Source organism: Mustelus asterias, chromosome 21, assembly GCF_964213995.1.
Source record: "Mustelus asterias chromosome 21, sMusAst1.hap1.1, whole genome shotgun sequence".
In the NCBI taxonomy this organism is placed as follows: domain Eukaryota; kingdom Metazoa; phylum Chordata; class Chondrichthyes; order Carcharhiniformes; family Triakidae; genus Mustelus; species Mustelus asterias.
The window spans coordinates 21048983-21063271 of record NC_135821.1 but is presented as its reverse complement, the minus strand read 5'-3'; the positions used below and the strand labels follow the sequence as shown (position 1 = coordinate 21063271).

Below are 14289 nucleotides of genomic sequence, written 5' to 3'. Positions count from 1 at the left end.
GAGGAGCACGATCAAAAATGACAAGATCTTGCGGTGGAGAATTGAACTCTCCACCTATAACTACGATATCATGTATCGTCCAGGGAAACTCAATGAGCTCTCGGATGCCCTCTCGCGTGGAACATGCGCTAGTATTCAGGAGGACCGTTTGCACGCCCTCCATAATGATCTGTGCCATCCTGGGGTCACTCGGCTCTACCACTTTGTAAAAGCCCGCAACCTGCCTTACTCAGTGGAGGACGTCAGGTCGGTAACAAGGAGCTGTCGGATTTGCGCGGAATGCAAACCGCACTTTTACCGACCTGACCGGGCACATTTAGTCAAGGCCACTCGTCCCTTCGAGAGGCTGAGTGTTGATTTTAAGGGCCCCCTTCCCTCAACAGATCGGAACGTGTACTTTCTCAATATCATCGATGAGTACTCTCGGTTCCCTTTTGTTGTTCCCTGCTCGGATACATCCGCTGCCACGGTGATCAAGGCATTCCGTGATCTTTTTACCCTGTTCGGGTACCCCAGCTACATCCATAGCGACAGGGGCTCGTCGTTCATGAGCGATGACTTGAGCCAATTCCTGCTCTCATACGGGATTGCCTCTAGTAGGACCACGAGTTACAACCCTAGGGGTAACGGACAGGTGGAACGTGAGAATGCTACAGTCTGGAAGGCTGTCTTACTGGCGTTGAAGTCAAAAGGTCTTCCAGTCTCCCGTTGGCAAGAGGTGCTCCCTGATGCGCTCCATTCTATTCGCTCCCTCCTGTGTACGGCAACCAATGCTACTCCCCACGAGAGGATGTTCTCATTCCCTCGGAAGTCTTCCTCGGGGACCTCATTACCGTCTTGGTTGACGTACTCAGGACCCGTCCTCCTGCGGCGACATATAAGGGCCCGCAAGTCTGACCCGTTGGTCGAACAGGTCCATCTCCTCCACGCCAACCCTCAGTATGCCTATGTGGCATACCCTGACGGGCGAGAGGACACGGTCTCGATCCGAGACCTGGCGCCAGCAGGGGACGTAGCAACCCCTGTCGCTCCCATACCCCCAGTAACAAACCCATTATCTCTTATTTCTTCCCCGGACACGGCGCGGGCAGCATCGGGACCATTGCTTAACCATTTTACTCCCATGTACAGCTTGCCTGAGCCCAGAAGATGGTCGCCACCGCAGGGCGTGTCAGGATCCCCTGGACTACCGTCACCTCAGGGTCAACCGGCCTGTGAGTCCGTGGAAGAACAGCTGGACGCCGTTTTGGGGAGAACGCCACCGCAAGTGCCTACTCCGGTGTCACCGCCGGTATTGAGGAGGTCACAACAACGGTGCGGTCCCCCTGACCGTCTGAACTTATGGACTGCTGACATTTTATTCTGGGTTTTTTGTACCCCGCCGGCCTTTGTTTTCAAAGGAGGGGTGAATGTGGTGAACCATCGTTGGTTCCCACTGGATAGTGCTGAGCCAGGGGCTGGCCAGGACTACAAGGATGTACATATGTTACTGTTGGATTGTGCTATTGTTGCTGTTGGGTTAGGGTGGGGTTGTTACACCTTTGTATTGTAGTGTTGTGGCACATCCCAGTCGGGCTCTGCCTCCTGGGAGAGGTATAAGAGTCCCTGCTCTGGCCGGGACCCCTTCAGTCTGGGATAGTGTATATAAGTTCTGGTAGTTTCATTAACAGTAAATAAAAGCCTTTCATTTACTGAGCTTCAAGCCTCGTGTCTGAATAGCACATCACAAATGCAGGTCAGATGCTGGGAACTCTGCGGGGAGTAACTCACCTTCTGACTCCCCCAATATCTGTCCACCATCTACAGGGCACAAGTCAGGAGTGTAATGGAATACTCCCCACTTGCCCGGATGAGTGCGGCTCCAACTTCACGCAAGAAACTCGACACCATCCAGGACAAAGCGGTCCACTTGATTGGCATCACATCTACCACCTTCAACACTCTCACTCTCCTCCACCGAGTGGCAGCCGTGTGTACCATCTGTAAGATGCTCTGCAGCAACTCACCTAAGGCTCCTTCAACAGGATAAAGTAGACGTGGAGCGGATGCTTCTGCTGGTGGGGCATTCGAGGACGAGAGGTCATAGTCTTAGGATAAGGGGAAGCAAATTTAAAACAGAGTTGAGGAGAAACTACTTCTCCCAAAGGCTTGTGAAACTCTGGAATTCGCTGCCCCAAAGTGCAGCGGATGCTGGAACAGTGAGTAAAATTAAGGAGGAGTTAGACTGATTTTTTAATTGGTAATGGGTTGAAAGGTTATGGGGAGAAGGCAGGAAAATGGGGATGAGGAGCATATCAGCCATGATTGAATGGCGGAGCAGACCCGATGGGCCAAATGGCCTAATTCTGCTCCTATATCTTATCAACTTATGAACAGCACCTTCCAAACCCATGACTTCTACCATCTAGAAGGAAAAAGGCAGCACATATCTTGGAACTCCGCCACCTGCAAGTTCCTCTCCAAGCCACTCACCATCCTGACTTGGAAATATATCGGCCGTTTCTTCACTGTCACTGGGTCAAAATCCTGGAAGTCCCTCCCTAACAGCACTGTGGGTGTGCCTACACCACAGGGACTGCAGCGGTTCAAGATGGCGGCTCACCACCTACTTTCTCGAGGGCAATATGAGATGGTCTAGCCAGCAACGCCCACATCCTATAAAAGAAAAATTAAAAAGCCAAGAGGAGGAGAGTTCTAACCCCAGGATCCTTAAGTTTGAAAGTGTAAGAGCAGGTTTCTGAGGCCTCTGTCCCTAATAGGTCATCATCCTGTATCTATGTAAAAAGAACATGGGCCATTTCCTGTTTTTTATTCATTTGTGGGACACGGGCGTCGCTGGCTGGCCAGCATTTATTGCCCATCCCTAGTTGCCCTTGGAGGGCAGTTGAGAGTCAACCACATTGCTGTGGATCTGGAGTCACATGTAGGCCAGACCAGGTAAGGAAGGCAAATTTCCTTCCCTAAAGGACATTAGTGAACCAGATGGGTTTTTCTGACAATCGACCGTGGTTCATGGTCATCAGTGGATTCTTAATTCCAGATTTTTAAAAAATTGAATTCAAATTCCACCGACTGCTGTGGCGCCATTCGAACCCGGGTCCCCGGAACATTAGCTGAGTTTCTGGGTTAATAGTCTAGCGATAATACCACTGGGCCATCGCCTCCCCTGGTGTGTTTAATAGATTGATGTTCGAATCTGACTCTGTCTGGGCTCAGGTGCTAAGCGAGTACTGGAGTTGGACCAGTATGAGGGGGAGAAGGGGAACAAGTCCTTCAAGAAGAACATAGGCCACAGTACCGATGACTCGTTGAGCGATGCTCTCTGGGTCTGCTCCAATCTCTTCAGTGACGTCACGCTGAAACTGAGCCACAAGCGCATCATGCTGTTCACCAACAATGACAACCCACATGCTAAAGACAGCTCCAAAGCACGACTGACCAGAACAAAGGCCAATGACCTGCGAGAGACAGGTCGGCAAACCACTGTTACCATCAAGCCTTTGTCAGCGACTGGTTCAAAGATGTTGAATCACAAAGTCCTCACTTAAGATTGCAGTTGCATTGCCGTGAAGTGCAACTTTATGTGAAACAACTTTAAACAAATCAGGTTTTCCCATTAAAACCAATGTGAAAGCTGTCTTTAGAGTCTGTAGGACATTTCTCAACATGATAACCTGCGAGTGAAAATATTTAACGTTGCTGAATTACTATAGCGGTCGATGGAACAACTTTTGAAATGAAATCAATTTAAAGATATAAATATACTTTGCTCCGGTTTTCTGCCCATCATGCTTGCCGAATCTCCCACGTGCCACACATTCCACTCGCTGACCCTCCCTGTCGTTGCCCCTTCAGCTCCCCGCCTCTTCCACTCCCTCACCTTTCCTCTTGCTACCAGCCCTCTGGCTTATGGCTGCCGCCCCCCCCCCCCCCCGATCCTTGACCCTCTGGGTCACTGCAGACCCTCTTCCTCAGCTTGTCACCTGAGAGCAGAGATTTCAGAGGGTTATCGGACTGGGGTGCAGGTCGCAGAGACGGGGAGGGCTGAGGCAATGGATGGATTTGACAAGATTGAAAATAGTGCTTCGCACAAAATTGGAGCGTAAGTAGGCCATTCGGCCCCTCCCGCCTGCTGTGCCGTTCAATGAGATCATGCCTTGTACGTTTGTGTTTCAAATTCCACATTCCTATCTACCCACAATAATCTTTGATTCCCTCGCCAAACAAGAATCTCTCTACCCCTGCCTTAAAGATATTCAGTGACCCCCCATTGCCTTCTGAGACAGAGGCCGGAATTTTACCGGCACGCCTGCCCTGATTCCAGGGATGGGTGAGGCTCGGAGAACGGCATTCTCCGTTAGTCTCGGGCGGGATCGTACGAACCTCGAGCGGACGTGCCAGTAAATTCCGGCCAGAGAGTTCCAAAGTCATGCAACCCTCTGAAAGAAAACAATTCTCTCCATCTCTGTCCTAAAAGGGCGACCACTAATTTTAAAACTGTGCCCGCTCGTTCTGGACTCTCCCACAAGAAGAAACATCCTTTCCATGCCCACCTTGTCCAGACCGTTCAGGATCTTAGTTACTTCAATCAAGTCACCCCTCACCCTTCTAAACTTCAGTGGAAACAAGCCCAGTCTGCCCAACCTTTCCCCATAAGATAACCCGCTCGTTCCAGCTATCGATCCAGCAAACCCCCTCTGAAACGTCTCCAACTCATTTACACACTTCCTTAAAATCCCATGGAATCCCTACAGTGCAGAAGGAGGCCATCGAGTCTGCACCAACCACAATCCCACACAGGCCCTATTCCTGTAACCCCACATATTTACCCTGCTAATGCGCCTGACATTAGGGACAATTTAGCATAGCCAATCAACCGAACCTGCACGTCTTTGGAGTGTGGGAGGAAACCGGAGCACCCGGAGGAAACCCACGCAGACACGGGGAGAATGTGCAAACTCCACAGACAGTGACCCAAAGCTGGAATGGAACCCGGGGGTTTGTGGCGCTGTGAGGTAGCAGTGCTAACCGCTGTGCCACCATACCTTCAATAAGACAAAAACTGCACACAGTATTTGAGATGCGGTCTCACCAATGCCCTGTGTAACTGAAGCATACTATCCTTACTTTTATGTTCAATTCCTTTTGTAATAAGGAATAACATTCTATTAGCCTTCTCATTTCCATGCTGTACCTGCATACTAACTTTTCGTGATTCAAGCACAGGAACACCTAGATCCCTCTGCACCTCGGCATTCTGCAATTATTCTCCATTTAAGTAATGCTGATTTTTTTATTCTTCCTGCTAAAGTGAACAACTTCACATTTTCCCACATTATACTCCATCTGCCAGATTTTTGCCCACTCAACCTATCTGTATTCATCTGCAAACTCACGTCCCCTTCACAACATACTTTCCTATCTATCATTGTACTGTCTGCAAATGTATCTCCCATGCCTTTGCTTCCCTCATCTAAGCCATTGATGTAAAAGGTTGAGGCCCCAGCACAGACCTCTACAAGACTCTGCTCATGACCTCCTGCCCTGCCAATCAGACAAAGACCCATTTATACATACTCTCTGTTTTCTGCCAGCCAGCCAGTCTTCGATCTAGGCTCAAATGTTACCCCGTACATCGTGAGCTTTTATTTTTCACAATAATCTTTGATGCTTATCAAATGCTTATGAGAGGCATGGACGGAGTGGATAGTCAGATGCTCTTTTCTAGGGTAGGAAAGTCAGGTACTAGGAGACATAGGTTTAAGGTGCGTGGGGGAAAAGTTTAGAGGAGATGTGCCGAGGCAATTTTTTTACACAGAAGGTGATGAATGTCTGGAACGCGCTGCCCGGGGAGGTGGTGGGAGCGGGTACGATTGCGGCATTTAAGGGGCAACTAGACGAATACATGACTAGGATGGGAATGGAAGGATACGGGCTCCGTAAGTGCATATGGTTTTAGTTTAGACAGGCATCATGATCGGCGCAAGCTTGGAGGGCCGAAGAGCCTGTTCCTGTGCTGTACTTTTCTTTGTTCTTCTTGCTTTGCTTTCTGGAAATTGAAGTACAGCACATCTACAGGTTCCCCTTTATCCACAGTATATGGTACTCCTTCAAAGAATGCCATTAAGTTGGTTAAACATAATTTCCCTTTCACAAAATCATGCTGACTTTTCCCAATTACCTTGGGATTTTATAAGTGTCCAGCTATAGCCTCCTTCATAGAATCATAGAAACCCTACAACACAAAAAGAAGCCATTCGGCCCATCGAGTCTGCACCGACCACAATCCCACCCAGGCCCTACCCCCACATCCCTACATATTTACCCACTAATCCCTCTAACCTACGCATCTCAGGACACTAAGGGCAATTTTAGCATGGCCAATCAACCTAACCCGCGCATCTTTGGACTTAACAATCAATTCTAACAATTTTCCCACGGCAGATGTCAAGCTAACTGGCCTATAATTTCCTGTTTTTGGCCTCCCTCCCTTCTTGAATAGAGGGGTTATATTTGCCACTTTCCAATTTGATGGAAACTTTCCAGAATCTAGAGAATTTTGCAAAATTAACACCAATGTATCTACCACCTCATTTGTTCAAGACCCTAGGATGAAGTCTATCAGGACCCGGAGACTTGCCAGCCTTAGCTCCATCAGTTTGCTCAAACCACTTCTCTAATGATTGTAATTTCACCAAGTTCCTCTCCCCTTTCCACCTCCAGATTTACAGATATTTCTGGAATGTTTATGTATCCTCTCCAGTGAAGACGAAATCCAAATATGTGTTCATTTTGTTGGCCATCTTCCTATTATCTACTATTGTCTACCCATTGGGCGACGTGGTGGCACAGTGGTTAGCACTGCTGCCTCACAGCACCAGAGACCCGGTTTGATTCCCGGCTTGGGTGACAGCCTGTGTGGAGTTTGCACGTTCTCCTCGTGTCTGCGTGCGTTTCCTTCGGGTGCTCCGGTTTCCTCCCACAGTCCAAAGATGTGCAGGTTAGATGGATTGGCCATGCTAAATTGCCCCTTAGTGTCCAAAAATGTGTAGAATCATAGAATCCCTATAGTGCAGGAGGAGACCATTCGGCCCATTGAGTCTTCACTGACAATCCCACCCAGGCCCTATCCCCATAACCTTATGTATTTACCCAGCTAATTCTCCTGATACTGTAGGTTAGGTGGATTAGCCATGGTCAATGCATGGGGTTACAGGGATAAATCGATTGGGTGGATCTGAGTAAGATGTTTTTTCGGAGAGCTGGTGCAGACTCAATGGGCTGAATGGTCTCCTTATGCACTGTAGGGATTCTATGGTTCATTCTCACTCTCTAGAGGGCCCACTTAACTTGCTATTTTCCTGTTTAAACACCTGTAGAAACACATGCTATAAGTTTTCACATTTCTAGCCATCTTCCTCTCATACTCTAATTTCTTTCTCCTGATTAACCTTTGGTCATTCTCTGCTGTTCTTCACATTCTAACCAATGATCTGGCCTGCAGTCAGATGCTTAAGTTTGACAGTTTCCTTAACTTCTTTAGTTAACCACAGAAGTGGGTCCTCCCCCTCCAAATCTTTTTAATAGTAGAAATTTGCTTATTCAGAATATTCTGAAATAGCCCCTTAAATGTCTGCCACTGCTTGTCTATTGATCTGTCCCCTAGCCTAATCTCCCAGTTCACTTAGCTAGCACAACTTTCATGCCCACATAGTTGCCTTTATTTAAGTTTAAAATACTAGCCTTAGGCCCACTCTTCTCCCTTTCAAACTATTCAGTCGTGTTGAAGCAGGGTTAGACAGTGTAGTGGCCAGACCAGTGTTGTACTGTGCATTGGAGCTTCATCGAACAATCCCTTCACTGCTTCCACTGTCCTGATTGTCACCTGAAGCGTGGTTCTGTAGGGATGGCCAGAAGGCTGTTTCCCAACATGGGTTGGTGTCCTGCCAGCCAGCATCTAAAGGGAAAGGGTAACTAAAGGGAAGGGTAAGACCTGCAGTCCACGCCAGCCTGCCCTGTGACGTGATGGTACGAAGACCGGAACTAAACACTTCTTCCTCTCTTTCCTCATTCTATCCCTCCACTCCCCGCTTCCCCCACAGTCACCGACATAGTCTGCTAATCAAGGCAAATAAACAGGCCCAAAGTCAAACCCGTCAGGCAACCAAAACCAGCCTAGGAGATCACAGATCAAATCTGATTTTCTGTACTTCACAATATTTACCCTCGTCAAGAACTGGGTCCAGCTCCAACTTAAAGAATCTGAGAAACGTTGCAGGGAAAATTGCCGATCATTTTTGTCAAAAGACTGGGCGGAATTTTCCCGTCCCGCCCACCACGGGAATCGTAGCGAGCGGGACATGGACCCTTGGGGGTGAGCGTGGCTGGAAAATCCCGCCCATCATCTCGCGAGCAATAATAACAGAAGCTTTGCCTTTTGCTGCTATGCTGTGAATGTCGTGTCTTTGTCTCTGCCCTTGTCTGTGTACAGGGATCATCCTTGACCTGATGCATCTGAAGAAGCCTGGTGGGTTTGACATGTCTCTCTTTTACTGCGACATTGTTAGTGTATCAGAGGATGGGGATGCAGCTGTGCAAGGCGAGGGGTCAGCCAGGTTGGACGATCTGCTTCGGAAAGTGTGGGCCAAGGACTACAAGAAGAGGACCGTCACCAGGTCAGCAGTCACTCAGAGTAGCACCGTGTCTCCTGGGTCCTCGGAGAGCTTCTAATGTACTCCCTGCGGACCTTGGCAGACAGAACGTCCGTGTTCATGCACACAATCTGCTCAAATGTACGGACGATCTTCATAGATTAGGCACTCAGGGCATGTTTCCACTCGCAGGGAAGAGCGAAACCAGAAACTGTCAACACCAGGTAGTGACCAGGCCAGGAATGCAGGAGAAATTTCTTTACCCAGAGAGTGATGGGAATGTGGAACTTGGCTACCACAGGGTTGTAATGAATGGTGTAGCTGCATTTAGGGAGAAGCTGAATGAGCATGAGAGAGAAAATCATTGGCCGGTTACGCTGATAACGCTAAAAGGGAGAGGGGAGGGAGAAAGTTCATGGGAAGCGGAAATACTGGCATGCAGCTGTTGGGCTGAATGGCCTGTTTCTCTGCTGCGTCTCTTATGTTGAAACATCATAAAGTGCATCATAGAAATCATAGAAACCCTACAGTGCAGAAGGAGGCCATTCGGCCCATCGAGTCTGCACCGACCACAATCCCACCCAGGCCCTACCCCTACATATTTACCCGCTAATCCCTCTAACCTACGCATCTCAGGACTCTAAGGGGCAATTTTTAACCTGGCCAATCAACCTAACCCGCACATCTTTGGACTGTGGGAGGAAACCGGAGCACCCGGAGGAAACCCACGCAGACACGAGGAGAACGTGCATACTCCACACAGACAGTGACCCGAGCCGGGAATCGAACCCAGGACCCTGGAGCTGTGAAGCAGCAGTGCTAACCACTGTGCTACCGTGCATCATGTTACTTTGACAGGAATCGGCCATACAAAGAATATAGTACAGCACAGGAACAGGCCCTTCAGCCCTCCAAGCCTGCGTCGACACAGGACGCCTTTCTAAACTAAAGACCTGTCGTCTCTACATAGCAAATTCCTCCATTCCCAGCCTTTTCATGTATCTATCCAGATGCCTCTTAAATGTTGCTATTGTGTCTGCTTCTACCACCTCCTCTGGCAGCGCGTCTCAGGCACTTACCACCCTCTGTGTAAAAAAACCTGCCTCTCACATCTCCTTTAAACTTTCCCCCTTTTTGCCTTAAACCTCTGTCCCCTAGTAATTGGCATTTCTACCCTGGGAAAAAGACTCTGACTATCCATTCTATCCACGCCTCTCATAATCTTGTAGACTTCTCTCAGGTCGCCCCTCAGCCTCTGACGTTCAAATGAAAACAAATCAAGTTTGTCCAATCTCTTCTCATAGCTAATACCCTCCAAACCAGGTAACATCCTGGTAAACTTTTAATGTGGCGACCAGAACTGTATGCAATATTCCAAACATGCCCTAACTAAAGCTCGAGACAGCTGCAACTTGACCTGCCAAATTTTGCACCCTATGGCCCAACCGATGAAGGCAAGCATGCCATACGCCATCTTGACCACCTTATCCACTTGTGTTGCCACTTTCAGGGAACTGTGGACCTGTACGCCCAGATCCCTCTGTATGTTAATGCTTCTAAGGGTCCTGCCATTTCCTGTGTATTTCCGTACTGCATTGGACCTTTCAAAATGCATCATCTTTGATTTGATTTGATTTATTATTGTCACATGTATTGGTATACAGTGAAAAGTATTGTTTCTTGCGCACTATACCGACAACGCATACCATTCATAGAGAAGGAAAGGAGAGAGTGAAAAATGTTTCAGCCATAGCTAGGATGTAGAGAAATATCAACTTAATGCAAGGTAGGTCCATTCAAAAGTCTGATGGCAGCAGGGAAGAAGCTGTTCTCGAGTCAGTTGGTACGTGACCGTATCTTTTGGTGGAAGAGAGAATGTCCGGGCTGTGTGGGGTCCTTAATTATGCTGGCTGCTTTGCTGAGGCAGCGGGAAGTGTAGACAGAGTCAATGGATGGGAGACTGGTTTACGTGATGGATTGGGCTACATTCACAACCTTTTGTAGTTTATTGCGGTCTTGGGCAGAGCAGGAGCCATACCAAGCTGTGATACAACCAGAAAGAATGCTTTCTATGGTGCATCTGTAGAAGTTGGTGAGAGTCATAGTGGACATGCCAAATTTCCTTAGTCTTCTGAGAAAACAGAGGCGCATTTGTCTGGATTAAATTCCATCTGCCATTTCTCCGCCCAAGTCTATCCAGTCTATCGATATCCTGCTGCATCCTCTGACAATCCTCCTCACAAACATTGGTAAACATAGCAACTATTTTCCACACACACTTGAACAGTGAGATAATGACCAGATCTGTTTTTTGGAGGTTAATTTGACAGGACAGAGCTTCCCTGCTCTCCAAAGTAAAGTTTATTTATTAGTCACAAGTAAGGCTTACATTCACACTGCAATGAAGTTACTGTGAAATTCCCCTATTTGCCACAGTCCGGCGCCTGTTCGGGTCAATGCACCCTAACCAGCACATCTTTCAGAATGTGGGAGGAAACTGGAGCACCCGGAGGAAACCCACGCAGACACGGGGAGAATGTGTAAACACCACACAGTGACCCGAGCCGGGAATCGAACCCGGGTCCCTGGCGCTGTGAAGCAGCAGTGCTAACCACTGTGCCACCGTGCCATCCTCCATGTGGTGCTGTGGGATCTTTTACATCCAACTGACCAAGTCGTCAGGACCTTGGCTTAAACCCCACCGCCCCCCATCCCTAAACTGCCGCCTTCTTCAACCGCTTAATGTGCATCAGAATGTCTTTGAGTTTCAGCCCCTGTTAAACTCTCTGTTCCGGTGCCGCTTGTATTTGATGTCCTGTTTTTTTTGTGTTTTGTTTTGGCCAGGCTGAACCTGAAGCTGGGAGAAGGCGTGGAACTTTCAGTCGGAGTTTACAATCTCGTGCGGAGTGCCAGGAAACCCAGTGCCATCCGCCTGTACCGAGAAAGCAACAAGCCCGTCAAAACCAAAACCCGCTGGTTTAACGGGGAGACGGGCAGTCTGCTCCTGCCCAGCGACACCAAGAAGGCCCAGGTAAAGGACGGTGAACCTATACCGTGCTGAATTAAAACGTCAACTCCTGCCTGACCAAAGGCAAAACACTGCGGATGCTGGTAATCTGAAATACAAACAGAAAATGCTGTTTCTTAATTCATGAACGAGATGTGAGTTATTGTGCATCCCTAATTGCCCTCGAGAAGGCGATGATGGGGCGTTTTCTAAAACTGCTGCACTCTGCGATGTGAAGGCACATCCACAGTGCAGTTTCATCATGACTTTTGACACAACTGAGTGGCTTTCTAAGTCAATCAGAGGGTAGTTGAGAGTCAGCCATGCGGTTCTGGATCCTCAGACAGGCCAGACCGGGTAAGGACGGCAGATTTCCTTCTCTAAAGAGCATTAATGAACCAGATGGGTTTTTACAACAATCGGGTAATTTCATGATCACAGACTAATTTCCCCTTTATTATACAGCTCTGGCGAAGGGTCATCCAGACTCGAAACATTGGCTCTTTTCTCTATTCACAGATGCTGCCAAACCTGCTGAGATTTTCCAGCATCTTCTCTTTTTCTCCCCCAGTTGCTGTGGTGTGGTTTGAACTCGTGCCTCTAGATCGACGGCACGGTGGCACAGTAGGTTAGCACTGCTGACTCACAGCGCCAGGGACCCGGGTTCGATTCCTGGTTTGGGTCACTGTCTATCTGGAGTTTCCACGTTCTCCCCGTGTCTGCGTGGGTTTCCTCCGGGTGCTCCGGTTTCCTGCCACAGTCCAAAGATGTGCGGTTTAGGTGGATTGGCCATGCTAAATTGCCCCTTTAGTATCAGGGGGACTAGCTCGGGTAGATGCATAGGTTTATGAGGACAGGGCCTGGGTGGGATTGTGGTCGGTGCAGACTTGATGGGCTGAACGGCCTCCTTCTGCACTGTAGGTATTCTAATGATTCTATCATTAGTCAAAACCTCTGAATTACTCATCCAGTAACAGAACTCCCCTGTTATTGTATCCCTTGTGCGTACTGTACAGAGAGAAACAAGAGTTAATGTTTTAGGTCGATGACTTTTCTTTACAACTAGCCCACGTTAGACATGCCACAGGGTTCAAACAGGTACAGAAGGAAGGTATGCATGGAGGGCTGGAAAGAGTGAAAGGGGAGGCAGCAGAGATTAAATAACAGAAGAGATAATGGTGCAAGGCAAAGATAGAATGGTAATGAGATGAGTAAATAAAGAGAAAAAGAACTTGTATTAATTAAAATAGCGCCTTCCACAACTTCAAGATGGCCCAAAGCACTTCACAGCCAATGAAGTACTTCTGAACTTTCCTGCAGACAAAAGGAATATGCCCAAGCCTTGCACCTGTTTTGAATTATCTGGCAGCTTGAGGAGCCTATAGCTCCCCATTGCTTTCTCCATGGCAAGACCTCGGCCAATCAGAGTCGACTTGTCAACCAATCAACACCCTTTTCTCCTGTGGTATAAATTGTCACAATTGTTTGAAATTTGACCTTCTGGGGTTTGTCCTGATGAGTGCAAGACAAAAAACTTCGACAACCTGTCTCCTTGTTCAGCATTGGTTTCGAAGTTTAGCCACTGCTGTAATGTAGGAATCTTTCTACTTACATTTGACTCTCTCCATCCCTTTCTTCCACAAACTGATTCCCTCCCTGTAACTTGCTTTTTTATTTTAAAATAAGGATCAGTACGAGGTATCATTTTTATTTTCTGCTCTGTCTTTAACTGGTTACCTGTTTAAAGTTAAAAGTTTATTTATTAGTGTCACAAGTAAGGCTTACATTAACACTGCAGTGAAGTTACTGTGAAAATCCCCTAGTCGCCACACTCCGGCGCCTGTTCGGGTAACACTTAGGGAGAATTTAGCACGGCCAATGCACCCTAACCAGCACGTCATTCGGACTGTGCAAGGAAACAGGAACACCCGGAGGAAACCCACGCAGACACGGGGGAGAACGTGCTGACTCCACACAGACAGTGACCCAAGCCGGGAATCGAACTCGGGTCCCTGGCGCTGTGAAGCAGCAGTGCTAACCACTGTGTCACCGTGCCGCCCCGTTTCTGGGATACGCATCACCCTTCTTCCAATGTCCTGAATATTTTGTACCATCGTAATCCAGACAGCCAGTGGGAAGAGGCTTCCATCCCTTTGCTCTTTTTATACCGAGATTAACTTTCCATTTTTCAGTCAGACCTTCACTGGATTAGCTCTTTGAAGAAGAGGCATACGGACCCGAAATGTTAACTCTGCTTCTCTCTCCGTGCACCTGCTGAGCTTTTCCAGCATTCTCTGTTTTTATTTCAGATTTCCAGCGTCCATAGTATTTTGCTTTCGCTTCATTGAGTTTATCTGCTTGATGTGGTTACATGACCATCTATATTGATGGATTATTCCACAAAATATGTCCAGCCTAATGAACAGAGCGTGCTTGAGCCTCTGTGTTATTTAACAAAATAACACAGAGGCTGTGTTACTCATGACGGTGATCGCTCATATCACACAGTGTGACCTAATCCAGAAGAGGACCGTTAGGGCGGCACGGAGGTTAGCACTGGTGCCTCACAGCGCCAGGGACCCGGGTTCGATTCCCGGCTTGGGTCACTGTCTGTGTGGAGTCTGCACGTTC

The 14289-nt window shown here is 48.2% G+C and overlaps 1 protein-coding gene across 1 annotated transcript in view; it reads left to right on the top strand.

Moving 5' to 3' along the window:
* Positions 1–14289, top strand: part of LOC144509525 (X-ray repair cross-complementing protein 6-like) — a 37947-nt gene that overhangs the window by 12488 nt on the left and 11170 nt on the right. Inside the window, exons 5-7 of the mRNA XM_078238431.1 lie at positions 3217–3471; positions 8492–8675; positions 11496–11682. Of these exons, the coding sequence (XP_078094557.1) occupies positions 3217–3471; positions 8492–8675; positions 11496–11682 (626 nt within the window). The remainder of the gene's footprint in view (positions 1–3216; positions 3472–8491; positions 8676–11495; positions 11683–14289) is intronic.